Source organism: Ixodes scapularis, unplaced genomic scaffold (genome assembly GCF_016920785.2).
Source record: "Ixodes scapularis isolate PalLabHiFi unplaced genomic scaffold, ASM1692078v2 PGA_scaffold0__279_contigs__length_252992795, whole genome shotgun sequence".
NCBI classification, from domain to species: domain Eukaryota; kingdom Metazoa; phylum Arthropoda; class Arachnida; order Ixodida; family Ixodidae; genus Ixodes; species Ixodes scapularis.
This window is the reverse complement of record NW_024609835.1, coordinates 54,598,159-54,623,916: the sequence shown is the minus strand read 5'-3', so window position 1 is coordinate 54,623,916 and position 25,758 is coordinate 54,598,159. Positions and strand designations below refer to the sequence as shown.

At 45.3% G+C, this 25,758-nt stretch overlaps 1 protein-coding gene across 3 annotated transcripts in view; it reads left to right on the top strand.

Moving 5' to 3' along the window:
* The window catches only part of LOC8031537 (hemicentin-1), a 620,814-nt gene that overhangs the window by 577,024 nt on the left and 18,032 nt on the right, over positions 1-25,758 (top strand). For all 3 annotated transcript variants that reach the window (XM_042288501.1, XM_042288498.1, XM_042288500.1), the window contains 4 exons: positions 1,899-2,189; positions 9,242-9,529; positions 15,789-16,088; positions 19,039-19,164. In XM_042288501.1, the coding sequence (XP_042144435.1) occupies positions 1,899-2,189; positions 9,242-9,529; positions 15,789-16,088; positions 19,039-19,164 (1,005 nt within the window). The remainder of the gene's footprint in view (positions 1-1,898; positions 2,190-9,241; positions 9,530-15,788; positions 16,089-19,038; positions 19,165-25,758) is intronic.

The window sequence follows — 25,758 nt, the reverse complement described above, 5'->3', positions numbered from 1 at the left end:
TAGGAATACGATCTAATCTAAACGCAGGAGTTCTGTATAAGGAAATGGCCCTTAAAGGCCGTAACAATGCTACAGCAGGGGCTAACTAAACTTTCTTGCTTAGCCCATACTACAGATTTATTTCTGCAAAGATTGCTTCAAAAGTCGATTTGTGCAATCGTTGGTGCTTTTACTTATACGAAAGAGTTGCTCGGCGACGCTGTCGCAACGACGAGAAGTCAAACGTCGTCAACCGTAAGAGCATCCCCCACACAAACAGAGAAAAAACGGGCTGGTGAGACATGGCGTAAATGATGACGCATCCGTTCTTGCAAATTCATCGCAACAAATGAAACTTTCTATTTTCGGCATTCTCATTAATTGCGAGTCTTTCAGTTGCAATCTTGATTTTCCACGTAGCACCACTCGTTCCAAATTACTTCTAATGAAGCAGTTTTATTGCACGTCTGTTGAAAGTTCAAAGCCTGAACATTTAGTTCTGACGCAAAGTCGAGGATCGAAGTACCATCGGTACAGAAGTGCTGAGGAAATTACGCAACGTGCTTGCAAATAAGAGTCCTTAAATCGTGTCCTTTCACCTCCCAAATAAATAAATAATAAACGAGGAAGCTTGAAAAAGTCGTATTTCGCTCGACAGTCGCCATTTCCAATCTCTAATTTCATGGATGGAACGCTTGACATGGGCGTTACAAAAACTATGCCCCGTTTGTCGCTGTTGTACCCTGTGGGACGTAAATAGAAACAAAACATCTGGTACCTGCCCAGTTTAAACATGAATAGACATAAATATTTTACGGATTGGCAAAAAGCTCAATAATTTCCTACCAGCGCGACATGAAACCACAGCGCGAAATGAAAAGAGGAGAATAATGTCTAGGATAGGTTGAGGGATTCAATTGGGGGGTACATAGTGATACAAAAGTGTGCTCTCGAAAAAAAAATGGTGATAATATGCACGTACTTTGTAGTTAGAAGCAAATAAGCAAATATAATTTATTTTCGCACGCGACTATTCGCTTGCGCTAACCAAAATACGGTCGCTAACGTTCGTGAGCCATTGACAGCTTAAAAAAAAAATTGCAGGGCATGGTGAGTCCCGGGAATCTCATTATTGCTCCGCAGCCAATCAGATTAACGTACAAGTTGTTGAAGAAAACCTAAGAGCAAATCAAAAACTAAAAGAAGCGCGCTAATATTGTCGCAGCATGCCTGCCGCAGTTTTGGAACCTAATCATCACGAATGTGAAAAAAAAACAATATTAGATCTTTAATTGGTCATCCTAACACAAAACCCGATATCCCTTTTATTTCCTCGTTTGCTTTTCTTTTTTTTGTCTGAATCCCAGGAGAGAGTTTTATTCGTTGGATCCAAGCACCCCATCCAGAATATTCATGTTCCTTCGAAAAAATCCGTTCTTTTAATCGCGCGCTCTGTCTAGCAGCTGCCGCGCCAATTATCCGAATTGGTCATTATTTAGGCACACACTCCAAAGACGTACGCGAAGAGTAAGTCGTCAGCTTCTTTTGGAGGAGCTGCGGTGACGTCAGAACGACGGCGAGCTTTGATTGGCTCTGATTGAAGGACAGTGGGTAGACCCCAAGGCCTACCCACTATCCTTCAATCAGAGCCAATCAGAGCTCGGCGTCTCTCTGACGTCACGACAACGCCTGAAAAAGAAGCAGACGAACTTGCGCTCCGCATTGGACACGAGTATTTCTTGAGCGTTCGGCAAGGACTCAAAAGCAATCGCACACTTCGCGTTCCAGAAATGAACAGTTTTGCTCGGTAGGGGTTTTAAGAATCGTCTATCCACATTCCAGTGTTTGTTTCTGACATTATCAATTGATGTAACTTGTCGTTGACTTTTTCCTTTCGTGTTTTTGGGGGCTCCGTGCAGACGTTCCGCGGCTGAGCCTCTCCCTGGGCGCCAACATGAAGCACAAGGCGATCCGGGAGGGCTCCGACGTGTACTTCGAGTGCAACATCCAGGCGAACCCGATGGTCAGCGACGTGGGCTGGAAGTTCGAGGGCAAGCCGCTGTACAGCAACATCAAGCAGGGCGTCATCGTGAGCAACCAGTCGCTCGTGCTGCAGAAGGTGCGCAAGGAGAGCAGGGGCCACTACCAGTGCGTCGCCGCCAACGTCGAGGGGGAGGGCGAGAGCGACAGAGTGCCACTCAGGGTGCACTGTGAGTACGGCCTGCCCCTGCCTTTTTACTTTTTTTATTTAATTGTCGGTACTGCAGACCGCGGAGGAAGAAGAAAGGTGTGTCTGAGTAACGCCGCCTCGTCATGGAACAAGGTTGGCGAAGGTTCGGCAGCATTTCTGAAAAACGCCGTGAGATGGCGCAACACGTCTGGGGTAGTAGGAAGCCGATGGGAGTCGCTCGAGGAACCGTCCGTATTCGCGCGCCAGTTTACTAAGAAGGCCCCCACCCACCCCGCGGCGCGCATGGTCTTGTACGCGTGTCCCTAAACTGACAGTGCCCCTTCCGGGAGATTTACGAAGCCCGAGTAGCCTTTTTCCGCTTCGACTAGCCTTGTTAGCACTATTTTTTTTTTTTTTACCAACGTGCTGCACACATTTGAGTTCACACAGGAGTGAACTATAGATACACATAAAAAAGACACCCAGCAAACATCAAAAGCAGCGCTATAACAAAGCATAAAAACAATACAACACTGGGAATTTTTTTTTTTCAGTTTTTTTAGGTATGGTTTACTCGATCTGTCATAGTGGCAGCTAAGGCGGTTACTTTTTAGCATTTTTCCCGTTTAAACGACTTGCCATTTCAGTTACGATTTTGAACAATATTGTAAAGTAACTTTGGCACCGGTAGTCTGGCGCCTATAACTGGAGTCTAGCCTTGCAGCCGCCGGTATCATTTTCGTGCCCTCATTTAGAACAGAAAAAGAGGCAAGTTCTTTTTTACAGCCGTTGACTATGATTCAATAGATAATGTTGTATTACACTTGTTTGCAAATTGGCTGACTGAAACTGATTGAAAGCGTTCGCGGTCACGCAAGCTAAATTCTGGTTTCTTCCCATGCGTGGCTACCTTTCTGTGACATTTTATGGAATAAAAGGTTGCCAAGCAAATAGAAACATTCTAATTGATTCGCGTTTTATGATACCCAGGCAATTACAGTCCTCGGAAGCATACGATTTTTATCCGAAAAAAAAGCATGAGGAAACAATTTTGTAAATGTAACCATAAAATTCAATGCGAAAAAAAAATGTAGGTCCGTGGAAGAAAATCTATACCCGTCCAAATGTTTAATTACCGCTTATTCATATCTTATCTAAATATTCCCTGGCAATATTGTGATGTTTCTTGTTCTTAAATTGAAATTCTCAGTTTAGTACATGCGCCGAGGCATTGATGTCCAAGAAAGTTGGAGTTGTTCTTTGCTTTCACTCTCAGCTAGGCTTATGTAGAATTCATCATATATAGGATGTTCGCATGAGACAGGCGCTAAAACTTGTTATACAAAATTGAGTGTCAATAAAATACATTGGAAGGCCGGCCAATCAATGGCACTAAGTTCGCACTTGGCACATGGAACATCAAGCGTGTAATGTAGAAGACTAGATAGCCGTCCTTAATGTGTTGTAAGATAGTTTTCTGAGTCTGATACGGTCACGATGCATCCCCCTTTTTTTTTCATGGTAAATTTTTGACTAACGTGGAAGTTTGGGCTAGTTGATATTTCATGATTAAAAATTAAAACAGCGCAAGGACACGGACAAGAACAAGAAGGTATACGACCAAGGCGCTTTTGTTCGTCTATAAGGAATTTTTGTTTTACTGCTATTCTCAAGTCAGAATAAGCGGATTTACAAACTAGCTTTGTTGTGAATACCGGTGGGGGAAGATCATTCGAAGACAGTGTGATGTCTAACATGGCAAGCCCCCTATTTTCATAAAACTCACATAATGACCCAACCGTAGTTTTCGGCAAAGTTGGTGCGCACGCAAAACCCCAGGAGTCAAAAGACAGACAGCGTTCGTAGTGCTATGTTCTGAGTACGTGGTGAATGACACTTTAATGGCGAGCTGTTATACCGTAGTGTTGTGCCAACACTTACAAAGCTTTTTTTTTAGTTTAATATACCTCTTTCTACATAACTACAGGGTTCTGCAGACGTTGGCGTCGCACAAAAACGAAGTAAACATAGGATATATATTAATTGTAACAAAATGTTCCTTGCGTCCGATGCGGTAATCATAGCATCATATGAGTTTTGTCACCGCCATCTTCGCATCCGTATACTGAGCTCCCAGCACCAACATTACTGAGCGCGTTGTATTTTCCAAAAGCAAATTTTCTACTGCCTATTTTATCACGCTAAAATGGGATATTGCCAAACTTTCAGGAGTATAAGAAGTTATAAACGACAGCGTAATAATCAGCATTTGATTTCAACTAACAAATAAGATTCGTGATGCGAATATTTCCCATTCCGCAATCTAGAAAGATGAAAGGAAGGCTGAGGCACGGTAGGGGGAAGTCTGCACAGTTCCTATATTCATATTTACGGTATGAAGCATCCGGGTGGCAATATACGAGTATGAAACATTCCGTCAGATAGAACTTCTCGGGATCAAAGAGAAGAATATTTGTGATTTTTTTCTCAATACTTTATTTGTTACATTTAGATTAGATTCAGCTCGGCTTGAAAGCAGCTAGTGTTCGAATTGCCATGTCAAATCCATGTCATGTTTGCGAGGTTGGCAGTTCTCAGTTATAGGGAAGAGCGTTTTTGAACCCTACAACAAAAAACATCAAGCATAACACAAACCGTTAATAAAAAAAAGCAGAAGGGCCTGCTAAAAAAAGATGTAGGAAACCAGATTGACTGTTTTCTCATAATGTTTACAGTAAAAAGGGGACCTGAACAAAATAGGTTCAATTTTGGGCAAGTTCGCCTGAGGCTATAAAAAAATGTTGTCTTGTTCAAACACTTGTAGTGCTCGTCGTCCTGGCCTGCTGCAATATATGCGTACAAATATTTGAGTTTTTTAATTACTTTTAAAAATTGTATGAACAAGTAAATATATTTGTATTCTAATTTCAGCACTATTACACGCAATCATTTATTAAAAATGTTTTTCTGCGTCTCGAAATGAACAATTCAAATCTCAATGAAAAAACCGTGTGCAGTAAGCCATTCCGATTGTTGCTCCGTTGCATCATGTGTACGTGTCATGTATGACACGTACACATGATGCAACGCTTAAGCGAAGTTTCTTATTACATCTCCGCTCTTAGGAACAACCATGTTTGAAAGAGCGGAGTGGAATCAAACTTTGTTTAAATTTTAGATATATAAGAGGTGCACCAAGCTTACCATACGACCTCCGAGGAAATTCCTTTCTGTTTTTACTGGGTCTGAAGGTCGAAATAAGGTTATGAAGAGATAAAAAAAAAAAATCAGGATTGTGCTTTGTACCCACAAAATTCACCTATTACCAATTGATAGTTAATTGCATATCTTTACTTTAAAATCCTCATTGTTCAGGTTTAACTTCAGTCCTTCTTTCATAAATATTTATCTGTCTCACGGTTACAAGGGTGTGTGGCAGCAAGTTAAAAATTTGACAGCGACCTTTATCTTTCAAGTTCTATAAAGCATGAAATACAATTGTAAGCAGTGAGAGAGTGCAGGCGAGCTGGTAATCAATCGTCATCTTGTAAACCCTGAGATGGGGAACAATAAAAAAACGGACGAACACAAAAAAAATCTCAATTGAGATTTTGTTGTGTTTGTCCGTTTTTTTATCGTTCCCCATCTCAGGGTTTACAAGATGAAATACGGTATTTATGGAGCGATCGTTTAAATTTGTTCTCACGTTTCAAATTTAGCCGACGTTTTAAAAAAGTGGAAATTTTATATATTTGTCAATTTTCCCTCTAAACTTAACGAGGGAAATAAATTCATATTTACAGGTCACGTGACGTCAGATCCGGTGACGTAAACGTTCCCGCTAGGTTTAACGGGAGAAATTGATTAGGTGCATAGGTCACGTGACTTGACGTCACCTGACCTATGTACCAAATCAATTCGATATCACGTGACATTAATTTCTCCGCCGAATTTAGCGAGGAAACTAAATTGGTGTATAGCCGCGGGACGTCATGTCACGTGACATAAGCTTTCTCGCTAAATTTAGAGGGAGAATTTAAATTGGTGTATAGGTTATGTGACCTGACTTTACGTGTCCTATGCACAAATTCAATTGGATGGCACGTGACGCCAGGTCACGAGACATTAGTTTCCCCGCCAAATTTAGCGGGGAAACTGAATTGCTGTATAGGTCTCCTAACGCCAAGTAACGTGACGTCAATTTTCCCGCTAAATTTAGTGCAAAATCTGGATTGGTGATTAGGTTGCGTGACATCAGGTAACGTGACGTCGATTTCCCCGCTAAATTTAGCGGGAAATGCATGAACGAACAACAATTTGTGATTTGGAAAGGGGGGGGGGGGGGGGCTGGGAATTTTTCTAAAGAATTTCGTGCTTTAAAATGTAGAAAATATATATTTATTGAGCTACTCATTAATGGCGCCTGCAAGGTTTCCCGTATTTTTGTGTAAACTTCTCAGCAAGTATCCCCGACAGGAAACATAATATTTCGGAAGTTTAATCTTTGACCGGGATTGTTGAGAACAATCAATACAAAGACACACATGAAGCGCACTTTAGCCGTTTTACAACTTCGCTAAATTATATTGCCATCCTCGCTGTTTGCTTCCCAATCCACGCGAAACTGTTAATCCGGGTGAATTGTCGCGCCCTTCAGTAGCGAGGGCCAAACTCGCTTCTATTGTCCCAGTCTTCGAGATAGGTCGGCGGTGGACGGTGCGGGCTTCAAAGAGCACGAAGAAGAAAAAAAAACATTTTATCAGCGGCAACCGCCTTTTCTCGCTACCCACTAGAAAAAACGACGCCGTGGAAAGGGGGCAACTGTCTAATCCCAGGCCCGGGCCTCTTCCCGTTAGCTTTCAACCGGCGCACTTCGTTAATCTCGCAATTTAAGACCGCGCCTACCACCTTCGATTTGACCGGGGGTAAGGAAAAAAAAAAGAAGAAAAAAAAAAGCGACAGCGACTTATCCGGGGGCCGTTCGTTCCTACGCACTGATGGACTGCTGGCTCCCGCAAAAGAGGTACCGAAAGAACGAGCGACGGCCTCACTTTGCTTCTTGTCCCGCTGCTGCTGGCGTGTTTGCAGATTCCCTGTTTTGTTACTCGGAGTGATTTCATATATTTGCTAGCGTTTTTTGTTTTGTTTTTTTACTTTCGTCTCTCTCTCTAAGATTCTCGGTTCTGGAGAAAAACGACGTTGCGACGGCGCTGATTGTTATCGGGGAAATATTTTCGCGGCATTTGTTCGTACGGGGGTCGTCGTCGTCGGGATATATCGCTTAACACCGCTTAAGACTGGCGATATTTTGATGAGTGATACGACGGCGTCGGGATGAAGCTCTGCGGTTGCCGCACCTTATGGACTTTTTATCTCCGCTTCTCTTTGTTCTTGTCGACGTTCATGTATATATATATTCTTGTATCGAGTATATCAAACGTTCAGAAGTGCGGACTTACTGCTGCTATCCCCCAGCATGCTTGCGAGGGACATCACTCAGTTGGCGGAGCAAAGAGGGCCTTAGCGATTTTCATCTCTCAACTACGTCAGAGAGGACTAAAAGTCCGAAGTCCATTTTGTGCCGTTCGAGATGAACCCGGAAGTACTCTGAACTGGCTTCTCCCTTCCCCCCCCCCCCCCCCCCCTCCCCCCAGCACCACACTCGCACACACGCTGCGTCGTTCTGTTATCCCGTCCGGACGCCTTGGCTTCCTTCATATATGATTGTTCGCATGGTCCGCCGAAAGGGACGGAGATTTCGTTTCTTGTCCTTTTCTTCACCCGCTTCTGGTTTTGGGCGTCGTATAGCCGATTCGAGGATGAGTGATGACCAGATTTTTGGGTCGTGCGGTAATGGTGCTAAGTTCTCTCCACTTCACCCTCGTGCCTCGCCACCTCTTCACACGACGTGAGTATAGCCCGGGCAAAAACAAATAATGGGAAAACAAAAAAATCTTTCGGTAGTCGCGGGATCTGCCGGATGCTTCGTGTGGCCACTAGGGTTTCGTGAAAATATTTTATTTACTTTTACTTTAATGTCTTATTTTGGTCTTATAATAGCGAAACCGGTGGGCATCGAAGCGTGATTTAATAATGCCACAATGTGAATTCCACGTAATTAAATTTGTGGGTACCTTAGGAAAACGCCCTTTTATGCAGCTCATTGTAAAGATTTTTATTACTGCGTGTTCTTTCTTTCTGAGCAAAATACTAACGTTGTGCCATACTTTTATTCAATAATGGGCGATGTCAGTGGTTGAAGTTTCGTAGAATGCATTGTGTGGACAAATGGCAGCAAGATCAAAACCACTGCAATCATGTTTTTTAAAGCTGCGCGTTAGGATTGTTCTATTACGATCGTTCTCTTTTGCCCGCTAAACGTATTTTAAATCGAAGAGCATCATGCGTTGTTTAATATGTAATCCAAAATATCTGATAACACATGAGACGATCCTGGCTACCTTTATCTTTTTGTGTGGTTATTGACCACGTCTCTGAAAGAAGTGGCATCTATAGTGTCTAAAACACAAAGCTTTGAGAGTCGGGTTGTTTATAAATAAAGCGGGCATTACAAATATTATCAAAAACTGTTTCACCGCGAAACTGTAGAACAGGTTCCAAAATATATTTTGTTAAAGAATTCGAAGTCTCTAATATCTGAGGTTGTTAAAAGTGCAAATATTCTCTTCTTTTTTTTTTTAACAAAATAATTGTTTGCTTTTGTGTTTGTTTGTTTGAGCTGCCGCGTGCTGCGTCGTCAAAGAAATATATTTTTATAATGGCGACGGGTATCAACATCGTATAAAAAGAAAGGCTAATTCATCAGATATCTCGAATTCTCCTATATGCTTTGCAAGGCCATTGCTTTTTTTCGCGTTTTCATGCCACCCCCCTTTTCAACAGCTCGACCGTTCGCCTTACGTGCTGCTTAAAAGGTTTGGTTCAGGATCTAGACATCCCGAGCCACGGATCTAGCTCGTCCTAGCCTGCCCTTATGCGGACGCGTCTGTAGCCGTCCCGCTTTACGCCTTGAATTAAAGTCGGGGAGTGCCCTGACTAACTGCAGTTCACCTCTCTCCCACCCGGAACCAGACACCCCAGTGTGCAAGAAGCGCCAGAACCTGGTGTATGGCGTGGCCCGCGATGAAGAAGCCGAGATATCTTGCGAGGTGGAAGCGGACCCCGGGGAGCTGAGTTTCAAGTGGGCCCTGAACAACTCGGTCGAGACCTTCGACGTCAAGACGTTCGTGGTGAACGGCACGGCGAGCGTGGCCACGTACCGACCCCGCTGGAAGCACAGCTACGGCCTGCTCTACTGCTGGGCCCAGAACAGCATTGGCGTCCAGAGGGAACCGTGCGCCTTCCACATCATCCCCGCAGGTGAGCCGCTGACGCGACACTGGGCAGCCGCTTCCTCGTAGCAGCGCGAACGCAAGCTTCTCCGCCCACGCTTCTTTGTACTACTCGGTGCACTTGCGACGGAGCGAGTAATAATCGGCGTATAGCTGTGGCACATTTGTTCTGAAGGTTCCATAAGGTTCAGAGGAACGATTCTACAGGAAGGTTCATTACAGCAGAATCAAGACAAAGGCTTTTCGTAGTTGGCCAGGCAATGCCAAATCATAAGGGCCTTTTCCAAATTAAAAACCGAAGCAGATGTAGAAGACTACCTGATATTCACATTCTGAACACTTTCTTTCGCGATAGGATGTCTGCAGTGCAGTCAAAAATATATATATATTTTTTTTAAATCGGTGTCTTGCTGTTTTCAAGCTGCATCAACTGATGAGCTTTCCCGCACAATAGCAATAATAGTGATCTGCTATACTTTCAAAAATGACCAATGGTGATTTTTTGAAAACTGCATCTCATTTGTGTTTATTAAAAGCGGTAAATTTTCGGGTGACACTTTTCAGGCATATTTCGGTGTTGTCGTTTGCTGTCTCTTATTGCAGCGGAGATGGAAATCTTTTTCTTCCCCTTCATGGCGCGAGGAGACAGAAGTCGGGTGTATGTGTAAGCATTGTAGTTGGAAAAGGGGGGGGGGGGGGGGGGGGCGAATGGGTGCCAATATTGTATGTGCATGGGGCGCATTTGTCACTAGATCCAGAAGTCGGGTGTCGCCCTTGTACACGCCTCGCGAAGAGAGAAGGGAAAAGGACCCCGACCTCTACGTGCGTCCTCCCCGCGTATCGCTGAACGTCATCGCCCTTCACCGCTCAATCATACCGGGAAAACCTGCGCGTTCGCTTGCGCCGTCACTGCCCAGACTCTTCATAATGGCGTCGCCGAGCCAAAGTTGAACTCCGTCCCAGGAGCGAGCACGGAGGAAACGGCTTTCTTCAACGCTGCGTCGCGCCCACACTGACCACCGACGAGAGGCTGCCAGTGCCGCGCGTGCACGGCGACGTAAATATCCCGAGGTGCGCGAACGTGCCTCAGATATCGCTTTTACTTCGCACATTGTGGCCGAAAAAGACTCCCTTCTTTAATAAATAAACAACACAGGCATTCATCATTTACTTGTTATGTAGCTGCAGGCAGTTAGTTAAAAGACTTTTTTTTTCGAAGTTTTCTGCTGCTTCCACATGAATCGGACAAGAATCGCATAAAGCGTACGCCATCGCAGCCTCCATTCACCAGACAAACCTCTTTAAGCCTGCCTAAACACGTATATTTAATCCGCGTTAATTACTTGCAGCACAAGCTGCCACGTCAGCTCAACAGAACGCGTATATATACACGGGGAAGGCATCACGTAACTTTTTCGATGCCCAGCCATAATGAAGTTTAAACGATACATTAACCCACGTGTGGTGCACGTGCCCCTCTCACATGCAGTTGGGTAGTTGACTGTATAGAATGTAGCTAGTTGCACTCGTTTCCGCCCAGTAGGGTTTACGTGAGCAAAGCGAAGTCTAGACTGACGTGGAGGGCTGGGCCCAGGCGGCGAGGCGCGAGGCTCTGAGGACCAATCGAAGGACCGCGATCAGCGCGTCGCGGTTTGTCCTGCATCCGGAAGGTTATACCAGACAAAACTGGAGGAACGGACGCGGTGCGCGATGTGCCAGCTGTGCGCGCCGGATTGCTGCGCTCGCTCCGTCCGGTATATATAGCTTTAGCAAGAGTAACGTGAAGGCAAGACCGGCGAGACGCGCGAGATGGGCGGACGATGGACCGTGATGAGAGGGCGAGCATAGCCGCTGAGCAGTTTGAGTAAACGAAAGTGTGTGGCGTGGCCGAGACCAAGATGGGGCTGTGCGGTGTGAGCTGCTGCAGAAACCTTCCGCGGCAAGTTGCGTTCACCTTCAAGCCCCTGTTGGATTACGTCCTGCACTTCGCAGGAGTGTGAACACTAGTTCTCTTAGATTTTCGAGCGCCACCGAGCCGCTGAAACGATGCATTTTTTTCCCTTTGTTGCAACAGTGAGTGGACTTCATTGAAGTGGAGTTTCGTTCGCTTCAAATTTGATGACTTCGACAGTCGTACCAGGTATACATATGTGCCCCTGCTAAGTCAAATTGAGTTGGTCCAACGTTGGTTTAAAATGTATCGTGAGCCTTCAAATGTTTCGTGAGCTTGAGCCTTCAAATGTATCGTGAGCTTGTGTGAACGCTCCTCAAACTCTTTCACATTGGCTTGCACAAAATAATCACTCTCAATATTCGTAAGTATTTAAATTTCTATCGATGTAAAACACATTTCTCAAGGGAACCGAGTTATGCGCGTCGTTAGCTAGCTCGTATCTACTTGCACGATGGCACCAGGCTCTAAAAAAGATAATTTCTTGGATTTAATGTTACACGACCAAATAAAAGGCAGCAGGCGCTGTCAGTTGCCACGATCAAAAACGGAACTCCGGTAGAACTTTGTTCTACTCAATTCGTAGACGCAATCATGCACCATTCAGTAGTCACGTGTGGTTCATATTTGAAAGGGGAGTTGGCGACGAGGAGGAGAAAGAGGCGAGCGACACGGGAGGATGGCATGGAAAAGCTACGTGGCTGACGTCATGCGCTCCCCGTGTGTATACATTACTGAGTCATACTCTTCTCTAACTGACCGTAGAACCGCGACCACTCCTCTTCGATCGAGGGGCAGATGTAGAAACGCTGGCGCGCGCGCTATATACGACAGCGGTGCGAAACCATCTCAGAGATTGCGGTAATCTCCTTCCCTGTCTCCTTTCGTTTTCGCTTTCCGCCGCGTGCGCTCGTTTCTTTCGCTTTTCTTTTTCTTCTCTGTTTTCTGGAATCTTTTCCTTTTTTTCTGGCGACGAGGACGCCCAGGTTGCGGGCTCGGCCGTTGCTGCAGCCCTGGCCAGGGAAATGCGTCTTTCCCAGATTGCCGCTGTTTTTGCCCGAGCCGGCGGTGGCCACCGCAAGTGGATTGCGGCCAATGTTATCAGGGGAAGCGAAACCGGCGACTTTAATACTGCACGGCATAGCGGGCCGAGGGGTCGGTTCTCACCGTGTTCGGATGGCTCGCTCGCTCGCTGGCTCGATGCCCGGGCACCGTACCTTTCCTTTTTTTTTTTTTTTGTGCACGGTGTTTGCGTGAGTGTGTACGTGTGTATGTGCGTGTGTGCCCTTGCGTGTGTTCGTTTGCTTGGAGAAAATGCCGGTGTCCATGCTCCCCACCCTTTCTTCTCCCAGTTGCTGTTGTTGCTTTTCAGGAAGAATAGGAAAGCATTGTGGGGAGATGGGAAGGGGGCTGCGCTCGGCCACGTTGTGCCTGGTTTCTTCCAGCGCTTCGGAGCATCTTCGTCCGATTCTTTCGCAAATTGGATCCGACTGTTTGTGCGTAACAGCAATGTTGCGCGCGTTTCTCGGTCACGATTTAATAGAACTTATTTGCTGTTGTATCGCGTCCGGCTTAACTTGGGGAGATTTCTCTCGCAACGTATATTGAACAGCGCCATGAGCAGCGTTGCTTAGCCTCGATGTCGTTTTCAGGCGTCTATAAACTTTCCGTTGATTCGATAGTGCCCTGTCTCGCAAAAAGTTTTGGGAAATTTCGGGGATATAAGCTTTGCTGTAAAGGGCTATTCGATAAAACTTTGCCTATAGAATAATGTTCGCGCATACATATATCTACGGCGTCGTCCTAAAAAAAAAAGAAGTGGAGACCTACTCCGCATTATAATACGTACATTAAAAGTGACCGAGTGTTCCCCTAGCGGTTGAAAACTATTTACAGGCGTAGGACGTTAAGAGAAACTATTCAATATTTTATATCCATTTTTGGAAGCGCTGGAAGTGAAGCTTTACTACGGGTCTTACGTTGCAACAAACTATATCGTTGTTACGAAGCTATAGGGGCGTTTTTCCTACGTTCCGTTTCACCTGCGACGGATAGCAGCGGCCGCTACGACGGCCCATCCCAGCGAGTCCAGTGCAGCAACCGTGTCATGCGACTACGCGCTCCACGCGTCGCTTGGCCTCTCCCCAATGTCACGTGACTCTCACGAGGGTATAGGTGTGGCTCCGATGTCTCGTAGCGCTCGCTGAGAGCCATCGTAAGGTGGAACCACAGTGCCAGCCTTCGCCTTGGCAATCACGACGCAGTGATTCCTTTTTTCCGCCGCTGGAGTAGTAGTGGCACCCGTTGGCTCCGTAGAGTCATGCGGATCTCACCAAACGGCTCTGCCGAAATCGTCGGAGTCGACCGAAAATAGGTTCCTGGCGCCGTACGTGACGGTGCTGCTGTAGCTGCAGCGCCCGCTTTCCGGCGGAAGTAAAAATACTCGCCTGATTACTGGAAAGCGCTGACGTGCAAGTTGAACTCCGCATCCGATCCAGTTCCGAAAGAGGAATCTCCTACCTCCGATCGAATTGGGTCACTTGGACCCAGCAGATTTAAGGTGCCTTCCTCGCCGGAAATTTAGGTTAGTGCTCCAAAACGACCGGTGGAACTGAAGCTAGATATGTTTCGGCGCTGTACGGTAGATAAGAAATATCCGTAGACACTTAGCACTGTGCACAGTGCATGCTTCTCTTTGAAAAGTTTTATTGTCAGGAATACTGGATTACAAAGAGCAACTTTTTTTTTATGATGTTTAAAACTCGAGACCGTGGTGAGAGTTTGAAGTCGAAGAAAAATTTTTCTATTTTTCTTTCACCACAGTCTCAGGTTTTAAACATCATAATCAACTATCACCAGCTCGTCCGCACACCCACTGTTTTTTCATTATTTTTGTCCCTTCCAAAGGTGCACAGTAACAAACCGTTGCCAATTCTCATCCTCGGAGGTGGTGGTGTGTTTGTTTATTTTTCGTCTAACGTCGTTTCAGGGTTTAGTTCCTGCTGTATTTGACCAGTTGGCCCTTCGGTATTGTCGGAAATAATCTTCAAACTGAAATCTTTATGCACTTAAAAAAAATATATATATATATATATATATATATTTTTTTTTTCTTTGGGATAACCTTATCGACCTTGGCGAACATCATTTTACCAGTGTGACGTTTTAATCAATAAAAGTATTTCAAATTCACTTAATGTAATTGCTATTTACTTTTTTTTTTTTTGCACATTTTATTTAGGAATCGTCGAAACCGTACATTGCAGTTTTCAAATTTTAGAAACGTAAATTCCGATTTGAGCTCTTTTGCGGCAAGTTCAGTCCGCCAGGGGCCCGAGTTACCTAATCTAAGGCGCACAACGGTGACGCCAGTTTCGTCACCAAAACACCTCACTGGTCGTTTCAGAAACGGCTCACGTGTAACCGCAAGCCCATTCTGCAGCGGGCGGCGCGGTACGGTGATGCCCTTGGATCGGTTACTCACAGCAAAGACGCGTTTCATGCTGACGTGCCTTCGGGAATGGTGCTTTTCCCTTTTATTTCATCCTTAATTTCGATATCACCAGCTCTGGAGAGCCTTAATTCTCCGAATGAAGAGAACATTTAGATGACGGGCAGAACATCTTTATTCGAGATATGCCATCTCAGTATAACATTTGCAAAAGTAAATACTTTGTAATATGTCAATGGTTACCTATACTTTCCCTTCACACTTTCGATTTACCTCCCGCCGTGGTCAAAAACGTAATCCTAAAAAAAAAGTAATTTCTCCACTTCGTACGTGCATTGGTTCTTATATATTAGCCGAAAAGTATTAGTGCACCCTGCCTCTTGGTGATAGCCTAATGCAGGGTGACCATTGCAATCTCCTTTCCTGTGGCTGGTGTTGTTTCGACACTGATCAGCTGTTCATATACCGTAGTCAAAATGAATTGATTTGCAACTATACTTCGTTTCATCTTAGGTCCGAGCGCGGACGATGTTATGAGCCGAAAAGCCAATCAAACAGCGCGAAAAGCGCAAAGTCATGGCGCGTTCTATGTGCTTGACAGGACTAGCCGGCGGAGGAGCACGCACAGCGACACGGAGAATACCAGCTAGTCCTATCAACAGCACAGAGCAGGCCATGACCTCTTTCGCTGTTTGATTGGTCCTTCGGCTCATAACCTCGGCCACGCTCGGACCGAAGCTGAAACGAAGTATAACACAAGCGAGAAAGGTCTTTGCCCGGTTCCCCCATGTAAAGCTGTCGCTTTCAAAGTTAGGTCCTCTACCGTCCCGAGAACTCTCGGTCGGAGGTGGGATAACTGATTGGGCCAAGTGGTCCCGTGGACAGGGCCCCCGGAGGCGGTGAAGAACTGCCACGTGAGCAACCAGACGGTGACGTCGCTGTCGGTGGACTGCGAGCCCGGGGATCACGGCGGCCTGCGCCAGACCTTCCACCTTGAGGTGTACAACTCGGCGCTGGAGCTGCTCCAGCGGAACGTGAGCTCGACCGACGGCGCCGCCTTCACCGTCCGGGACCTGCCCCCGGGCACGGCCTTCATCCTGGTGCTGTACGGCTCCAACTCCAAAGGACGCAGCAACAGCGTCTCCATCTCCACCAACACGCTGCCCTCGCCCGAGCGGAGGACAGGTGAACGTGGCGCCTATCATTTACTCCACCTCATTGTGAGAATATTCGATGAAACAAACTCGTTACTGGCTCATGAACCAGGGGCGGATATGGGGCTCAGGCACTTTTAGAAGGCCTGCGCATCACGTCGTGGTTATTGAATCCCCAACCCGACCCAAGCTAAACTATGCACTGCCGAACACTCATTCTCCGCTCAAATGTTAGCGCTAGTAATGCGAACCGGATGTCAAATTTTCAGCACTGTTATCTTATTCAAAAGTTATGAGTGATTTCCTGAAATTTTGAATGAGAAAATGGCGGTCAACGCAGGTTTTGAATACACGGAGCTTTATGGAACCAGCTATTGTAAATGGGCAAAAGTTGATCCCCGTTTTTCCATTGAAACTTTCAGAAAATCACTTATAATTTTGACTAGGATAACGGATAGTTCTGAAACTGTGGCCTCTGGTTCGGACCACTAAAGGTAAATTTGGACGGAGAACAAGGCATTCGGCGATGCAGTTTAGTTTTTCAGTAGAAAATACAGTATAAATTATTTTTTTTATTGGTGGGGTGGGGCTGAAGGGGGAGTACGCTGTATTTTGTTGACCTAAGAATTGTCAAACCACCAAAAACTAAACATATCTTCCTAAAAAAAAGTTGGTGTATGTCGTTTTTTTTTTTTTTTTAATAAGAAACTAGGCTTTGCGTGTTCCTGAAGATGGGAAGGGGGAAAGGGGGAGGCAGTTTTTTGCCTCCTGGTGAAGTCCGCTTTTGCCGTGAGCTCACATGGTTAACCCCGACAACGCAACAGTATTGTTTATCTATCTACATGAAAGTTTCCAGGTACAAAGTCACTTCTTAAAAGTACAAAGTTACTTACCCGGAGGTTTCTCGACTTTTCAGAAATTTTAGTTAGGAAACCGAACCGTTTACCATAATTACTCGAGTAATAGCCGCACTATTTATGAACAAGGCCCTTGCGCCTACTTTCCCCACAGAAACCCATATACAACCAATCATTGCGTTGCGCATAAATAACATAACGAATAACCGGATTGAGAATACGATTCTCCATACAAATTCAATCTTCAAAGATGGTATCTTGGCACGAGGACGTTATCTCTGTCCTGTAAACAGTTGGAACCATGCTGTCGAACGCGGTGATTGGCGATCTGCGTGTTCCGCGGAAAAGCGAACCCATAGGTTTTCTTCATAAACATGCTGTTATTACTCGAGTAAATACGGTAATAAATTATATATCAATAGACATAACTGCTGGCTTAATGAAGCCCTAGAGACAGTAAGAAACTTATGCGAAACCAAATATTTTGCAGGAAAAAAAAACTTGACAGTAAGCTGTCAAATATATTTATAGCTGCAGCAACAAATACCGCCTGCTTTTGGGCAGATAACACACCTGATACGTTGGCAGCCATTCATGCTCACCCACGTCGACTGATTTTCCATTGGACACAGAGCATATGACCGCCTTGTGTGCGTCGGCGGCCTCAAACACGTGCCCAAGATTTAAAAAAAAAGATTGATTTTATTTTATTTAGAAGATTTAAGCTAGAACGACCGAGCAACCACCGAGGGATACTAGATTAACTGATGTTTCAAGAGTACCGTATTTCAAAGTGACCGGTGAACCAGAAAAATCGAGCCAATAGAGCTTTCTGATTGGCTGATATCTGCCATGTTGGCATTGGTAAGAAAGAAATGTGAAAAAAAAAAAGAATTTACACTTAAAAAAGCTAAGATATAACACGTACGCGTAAGAAAAAAAAAAAGAAAAAACTTCTTTTTCGCGTATGTTTTGGTAACATGTGTATACTCTTTGCTTTAAAAAAAACGTTATGGTACAATTTTTTTTTTTCATTTGAAGTGCATAAAGTATTTCGAATTTAAAAGGAGTCCTAACAGAAACGGCATTTCTAAAAACTTTTGTTTTTAAAACACGTTGAGAGAAAGCGAAAAACGTATTTCATGCATTACTGCATCGCCACATCCACTTTTAATTGTAGAAGTATGGTAAACCAATTTATAATCATTCAAGGGGCGGTGCAACGATATTCAATTGGAATATTTTTAACTTTACACGAGCTTACTGTCACTAGTGGTACTCAAGGACACTCGCGCGCAACGCCACTGGCCAAGAAACTCCTTTGTTGCGGTGTAATTTCAAGGACAAAACGAGCGTTTTCATTCAATCGCTCCTTTGCAAAACTTGATGACGTAGGGTGGGGGTCGCAGTGTCGGCATAATCCCCCAGTGACGATCTTTGAATGCGGCTCATAGATTAGATCCGAGCATAGTGTGGACACTCAATTTGGGCTCGTGCCAATCGGTAGCTCGAGAAGCATTCTGGTAGTGGCCCGCGTCCAATCGCTGTAATGACGACAATAGCCGAACCATAACTACGTCTGGAACTCAGCGCGTGTCTTGTGCCTTGCCAACCCCAGCGCGTGGCTTTGATCAACATTGGCGACATATAATGGGCTCCAGATCACGTTGCCGCTTGTTCTTCCTGCGAATTGAGAACGTAAACGCTGCTCGTTTTTTTTTTATTTTTTTTTAATTTTTTGGGGGACTTTGATTGCGTGTGGCGAAAAACGAACGGGTGTTCCGCAGGTCATTAAAGTTAGGGATCCGTTTTAATCGGTATTTGCGCGAAGTAGAAAAATCGTTGCATAGCCCATCTAAGAAGGCCTAAAAGGTCATTGTACTTTTCAAATATATTTTTATTACGATTAATATTTCCTTTCATGCAACGATTCCTCGTTTTTACACATTAATATTTAAAAAATGGCAGATCTTTAATTGCTTTTTTATCATATGCCTTTTCCAGGATATTGCTATGACTCGGGATCCTACTCCGAAGAAGCGCATATCGAATGAACGTATAATCTCTTATCTATCACCTGCTTGGGCATGCGTGACTCTTCTTTCTCGCTTCCTTTTTTTCCAGCTAACACAGACATCACAACCGTGAGTCCTGTGCTTGGTGTCTTGATCGGCATCGTGGGAGCACTAGTGTTGGTGGCCATCGTTATCGTAGTCGTGATGCGCCTTCGCGGAGACGACACCGAGAAACGTGAGTGGACAATTGTTTCGGCGATCGTCGCCATTTTGCTTTTAGCACAGCCTGCCTTATGTGAGCAGTGGCGTTGCTTCTTCTACTGCGGTCCTTCCGGCACAAACTATATATGAAGGATATATGGCCTTTTGGCCGTAAACTTGACGTCAAACGAACAACTTAAGAAAAAAAGAAAAAACTTCCCGGTGAAGTATAGGGAGTATTCACACGCGGGTATATCTGCGTGTTCGACTGGTGAGCCCGTGCTGACGACGATCTTCCACAGTTCTTTTGCAACGTGCATTCCGCACCATAAAGATTGCCGGTCTTAGCAGACTATTATTGTGAGCTCGTTCTGAGCATGCGCTGTAAACATCAACCTTAAATATGGGGTGCATTGAATACCCCCTATAAAAGCCTGAGGCTGAGTAACGTTTATAAAAGGAGACAAACACGCACGCAACCGTATTCACCAGTCGTGACTGACTAGCGTTGTTTTAAAGTTGGTGACACGTCTAACTAGTCGAGAGCTAAGCGAAGAATCGGCGACTAAAAAGCGACTTGGAGCGACTAGACCCTTCTGTATTCACGAGCGCAAAGCAAGCGGGTGACTATCTAGTCGCCAGTGCCAAGCGGAAGTGCAGTGTCGCCATTTTAGCGGTTTTGTCACTAGATGTAGGGACTTTGTAAACTGTTTTGCGGTTAGCGACTTTTTTAGTGACAGGGTTTGGTTTTTACTGACATTTTAGTGCCTTGTATATATTTGCATTCCTAGGTGCAAAACTTACAACTTTGTTCTTTTTAATGCAAAACACTAGATGGCACCACATGTTGTTTCTTCTTTTTTATTTCTTTTGACTTTTCGCTGGGTATCAGGCATTTTATGGTTTCACTGGCTTCATCAGCTTCACTTTGCTCAGTTTCATTTTTTTCCCTCGCGTTCCTGTGGTGGCTTGCGACGCTATGGCGAAAGTGAAGTACAATCAGAAATTCTTAAATAAATTGCTGAAGGACTTAATTTTGGGCATGTGGCTTGTGTGCAAGACGAAGAAAAGCGGAACCAAAGTAGCAGAGTAACAGAATTGCAAAGTCGAGCGTCAGCCCAAGTACTGCGATCTCGGAAGGCATCGACTACGAGCGAAACACAAAGCCGTCATGGCATGGATCTGTGGCTGCGGCGACGACAATACATACATCGATCGCCTTTCCCAGGGAGACGATGCCCTCATCAAACGTGGCGGAAGGTGCAGCGACACTCTTTGTGGCAGAACATTGCAGTGTTGCCACGGTCGATCGTACTTCTGGTTTGATCAAGAAGTCATTTTCTGATAGCCGTACTGCAAGGGACTGCACGGCCGACGGTATTGTGGAAGGAATCAAGACCACTGTAGAGGAGTTCAACTTAATTTGACAAAAATCGTTGGTATCGGAACTGATAATGCAAGCGTAATGACCGGAGTGAACAATAGCGTGTACAATAAATTGAAGGAACAGGCACCGAATCTGGTCTTTTTTCGGTGTGTCTGCCACTCATTTCAGCTGGCCATTTCCGCTGCGGTGGCGGACTGTTTGCCCCGCAGTCTTCAGTTTCTCGTTAGCGAGACGTACAACTGGCTTTCAAGGTCAACTTCACGACAGCTTGCCTGCAAGAAGCTGCACAAGTCCCTTAAGGGCAACTCCGCTCAATTCCGAAGATTTCGGGATAATGATTGATATCGAATTAAAACGCCCTAGTAAAACACACTACGTCGTTTGCTTCGCGAAAAATGGGATATATATTTTTAAATCTAATTTTAAACACGAGCGGAAATCGAAACCGAAACTTCGGCTCCGCCCGGCAACATTGGCCTCGGGTCGCCAAGTACATGGCCATCACGTGGTACGAGATCTCACGTGATCCTCGGCCCAACGACGGGCGGGATTGGGGCGGGCGTGTGGCAGGCGCGAGTGTCGTCTGCACCGCACTCTTCACCACGTTTTGGTGTCTACGGCATTCGACGACGTCTGCACAACTGCGGCATAAGTCTGCGCACGTGGTGTCCGTAGTGTGAACGAAACTCCGAGAAACAATAATCACAATCGGTGAGACGACGACGGCGGTTGTGACGCGGAAGACGGCAGTAACGGCGGGACCACGGCGGGCGGCCGGACGGCTCCCAAGAAACGCGCTGCGCAGGCGCGTTACACCAATCACGTGGACACCGCTGAGCGACGAGAGGTAACGTTGCTGACGTCATGCGCTAGGCTCACCCGGAGAAGTGAAAACAAGCAAAAGGGGGCCATGATAATGACGCTTAGCTCAATGTTGGCTCCGCCCATGCCATAGCCTTGACTGCGCTGTTGGTTGCGCCTGAATTCGCCCGCTCAAGTCAGCCGATTTCGGCAACTTGGCGAGTTGCAAAGTTTGCCGGACCGTTTAAGAAACATTTAGACAGAACTGCGTCGTAACATTTCACGTCTGGTCTTCCTAGGCGATACTGAAGAGGACTGCATTGTTTTTTTTTTTTCAAAACCAAAAATGAAGCGGAGTTGCCCTTTAAGAACGGAGAAGATCCACTCAAAATTGTGCTGGCGTGTTCGAAGCGCTGGCTGTCAATCGAACCAGCTGTTGCAAGAATTGTTGATCAGTGGTTGGAGCTGCAAATTCACTTTCAAATTGTTAGATCGAGCGAGAGGTGCTACAACACCGAAATGCTACATGCAATGTTAACTGACGACGTCAACGTGGCATAGCTTCTCTTCTTGAAGTCAATTCTTACGCAAGCCTAAGTAGTGAACAAGTCATTTGAAGCAAAGAACGCTGATCAGACGAAGCTGCTGTAAGATGTCGAGTGCCTGCTGATATCTTCGATACAGAACGTTTTCCTTCCCACAACGCGGGTCACTGCTTTAACACCAAGCACCATTTGCACCATTTGGATCCACGGTCTTATTTTGGTTACCTGTTCGGTAAACACACCAAGGAGATGTAGGACAAGGGTTTTTTTCTCCTTGATGAAGGTGCGTTGCGAAAGCGGTGCATGAAGTTGTATCACTTGTGCAGCAAATGCGACAACGTAGAAATCCTGTGCAAGACAGCGCAGCTTGTAGTAGAGAAGGCGTTATGTGCCCTAAAGCCATCACTTATTACACTGCTTGAAACAGTGGGTGTGGATTGTTCTGATATTTCGCAAATAGAAAGCCAGTGGAAGGCACTTGCGACTTAACATGGTCTAAGATAGACACAACTGAAGCTTTTTTGGAGTGAAGTGAACATGTACTAAGATGCCTGCGGACAAAACCAATTTGCTGCTCTAGCGAGCTTCGTTGTGACAATGTTGGTAATGCCATAATCTAACTTAAGCGATCCTTCAACGAACTTAACTTGGTAAAGACCACGCTTTGTAATAGGATGGCGCCTTCGATGACAAATGCCATCCTGACAATGAGATCGGGACTTAGACAAAAGGCATGAGAAGACGTGTGTTGTATAGACACTGCCGGAGGCAGTTGTCCGGTTCATCGGCACAGCTGAAGCCTACGGAGCTGACAACGAGCCTTCAAGTATAATTACAATAGAGGAAGAACTCTTCTTTTAGACTGCACATGTTCACACTTTATGCGCTTGCATTTTGGATGACACCACCTAGCATGCAGTGTGTTTCTGTGGGTCAGACACCTATTTCACTGGGCTTCCAAGGCTTCTAGATTTCCTTGTTTTTGAACGGAGTGTTGTCACTTCGTTTAAATGTACTTTTTTCTTTGTGATACTGCAAATGCAAATAACAGCTTTTTTTTTTTTTTTTTTTGTAGAACGTGATTTTTTGATCAGTTTATTCAGAGAGGCGGCCAGCGGCGGACGTTTTGGTTTTCTGAAGGATGCACTAAAAGCATATTTATTTGCACAAAGTGTCACAGTGACGTGCTTTAAGCAGATATGTTCGAGCCCGCCTGTTTGCACTTGCTAGTCAGCCACTCTGGGGAAGCGGGAAAACATAAAACTTTCCTGATTGATGGGACGGCATAGGTTAAGTCATGTTTCCAGAGAGTTCATGACAGACAATTCCCAAGGAGGCGTCACTTCGGCTGCACTAAGACATCAATTGCTACTAAACACTCGATCGAGAACAAGGCTGTGATGGCCACGTGGCATTGATCGAGAGAACTTGCATGCCATGTCACTGGTATGATGTCGGCTGTGCCAATTACTCATCTGGGTGCAACACGTTACAATGTTTAATCACAAGAAGATACTAACACTGTGGCGCACACCTGTGCGCATTAACGTTTATCTCTTTCGAGATCTGCTCGGGCAGCATACAATAAACCAGGACCTTTTGCTGCTTCTGGAGGCGAACATCGAGAAATGTCTCTCTCTCCGAACCATATACGTCAAATCAGAAAAGCGAAGACATCAAGGCAAAAATTTTGATCTACTGTCACTGCGGCAAACCAACACGCGAAATATAATTAAGTGAGTAAAAAAAGACAGGGACTATCCAAGGAACCCCGGTCCGCCCCCAAAAAAGCCTACAAATCCATCCCAACAATTTGATTGGATAGTGTCGGTTAACCTTTTTGTCAAGACACACTCTCAAATACTTGATTTAGCCAGCATATCAGATTGACAACTTCAAAGGGATTAGGCCCAGCTTTCGAAATTTAGCGAATTAGCGATGTTTTATCGACCTTTTTGACAATTCGAACGTCTTTCTAGGGACTTTCTAGTGACGACATGTGTTTAAAAAAATGGCAACACTGTAAAAGTGACATACAAAAGATAAGTCGCGCATTCGCGCACTTAGATGCCACTGCGTGAATGGGGATTTTATTATGTAAAAAACTAGTATTTGAATATATATTAGCAAAAATATCTTATAAGGAAGAACTAATTTTCCGAAACATCGTTTTTTTTTTCTTTAATGCAATAAAAAAAAAGTTTAAGGGAGAAAACACGGAAGCCGCATTGCCAGCGACATACGCAAATATAGAAGTGCCCGTAACTACGGGCTCTCTCGTCGTCCAGCGTCTTGCTAAGATCGCTTTAGCGCTATCTCTGACCTCTGAACAAGTCAATTCTCACAATACTTGCTGCTCCGATTCTTCCTGGCTCTCTCCCCCAGGGTTCCAGGACAGTAAGCACTTTATTAGCGCTGGCGGTCAGTGGTGATAGGAGTTGGCCATAGCGCAGAGCTGCTAGTCACCCGCTGAACACTGGCTAAACTCCCCGACTAAGATTTCTCAGTCGCCTTCGAAGTCGCGTGGGGCGACTAAGCCATAAACATGCTCGGTGAATACCGAGTGCTTACTCAGCTGTGATTACTAGCTGCCACGTGATCATTTTAATCGATTACGTAGGCCGTTTCCCAAAATTTACTCGATCTTGCTCCAGGATAAGAGCTTTGTACCTTGGCGTTCCAAAACCTACCCGCGTCCATCGTTCATCAATCTGTGTTGTCACGTGACACGACCCGCCGGAGTAACTGAGTAACCTTAAATAGCCTGAAAACACTCCAAAAACTGAAGTTTTTTTTTTCTTTAACTGAGTAACTTTTAAAGAGATTGTATAAAAAAAATTTACATAATAGCTCAAAATTGTTTGCTCCAAAAGTGGGAATCTCTTCCCCAAAACCCATTGTTCCCTGCTACAAGAGCTGCTCCAAATCACCGTTTGTCAGTTCCAGCACCGCAAGGGGCAAATAGAAAAAAAGTGAAGTATCACTACGAATTTTGGGCTAGACAGCTAGGTGAAGGCGATCTTCGCTCAATAAACATTTATTTGTTTCTTCTTTTTCGTTACAGCTCCCTCACATTGTAGGATCGATCACTTACCACGAGCCACGATGCATTATTCATCACGATAATTAAGAAAAAAAAGCACACGCGAAGAGCATGACACGTGATGCGAGAGCGAAACAACGTTTCGATTTTCCCTCTGACCGTTGCTACATCCCGAACGGGGATACTTTTTCCCATAGCCGTCGAAAGGCTCTCGTTTGGTCGGCTTCCCGACGGTTCGAGGAAGCCTCACGGGTCCCTCGGCCTGCCATTGGCCAATCAAGGCTGCCTCTGTCCGGCAGCGCGTATTCCTTTCTCGGAAATAATGAGGCAATCGGCTTCGCTGTCGTTGAGGACGAAAGGTGACCTGCTCTGTCCAGCCAGGAGATTGCGTTACCATCATGCAAGATGCTCGATTCCCTCGCCGCGATGTCAGCGTTGACGTCAAAACCGATGCTCCCCGTGTTCGTCCCGACGTTGTTCCTGAGTTCTAGACAAGTTTCGTCCGCGTGCAACGATTTCCGGGATGTTCGAGGTGACGAACGGAGAGGTGAATGATGATTCTGCCGAACGCTAAGCATAACAAGGCTGCCAATGCAGTAGCGAATGAGAAGCGCTGTCCACGATGACGCAACGAGCAACTTAGAACTGTAAAGAGTCGATTACGCTGTCTAAGGTTTGGCGCCCTCATTCACGAATAAAGGGGGTGACGTTGAGATTTCCCGTCACGCTAACTCTTGACATGTAGATGATCTCGATTTGGCGTAGAATCAATAACTCGAAGATACAAACGGAAGTAATTAACATATATGTGCGACTACCTGCTACATATTGGGGAATGTAATATATTTGGTA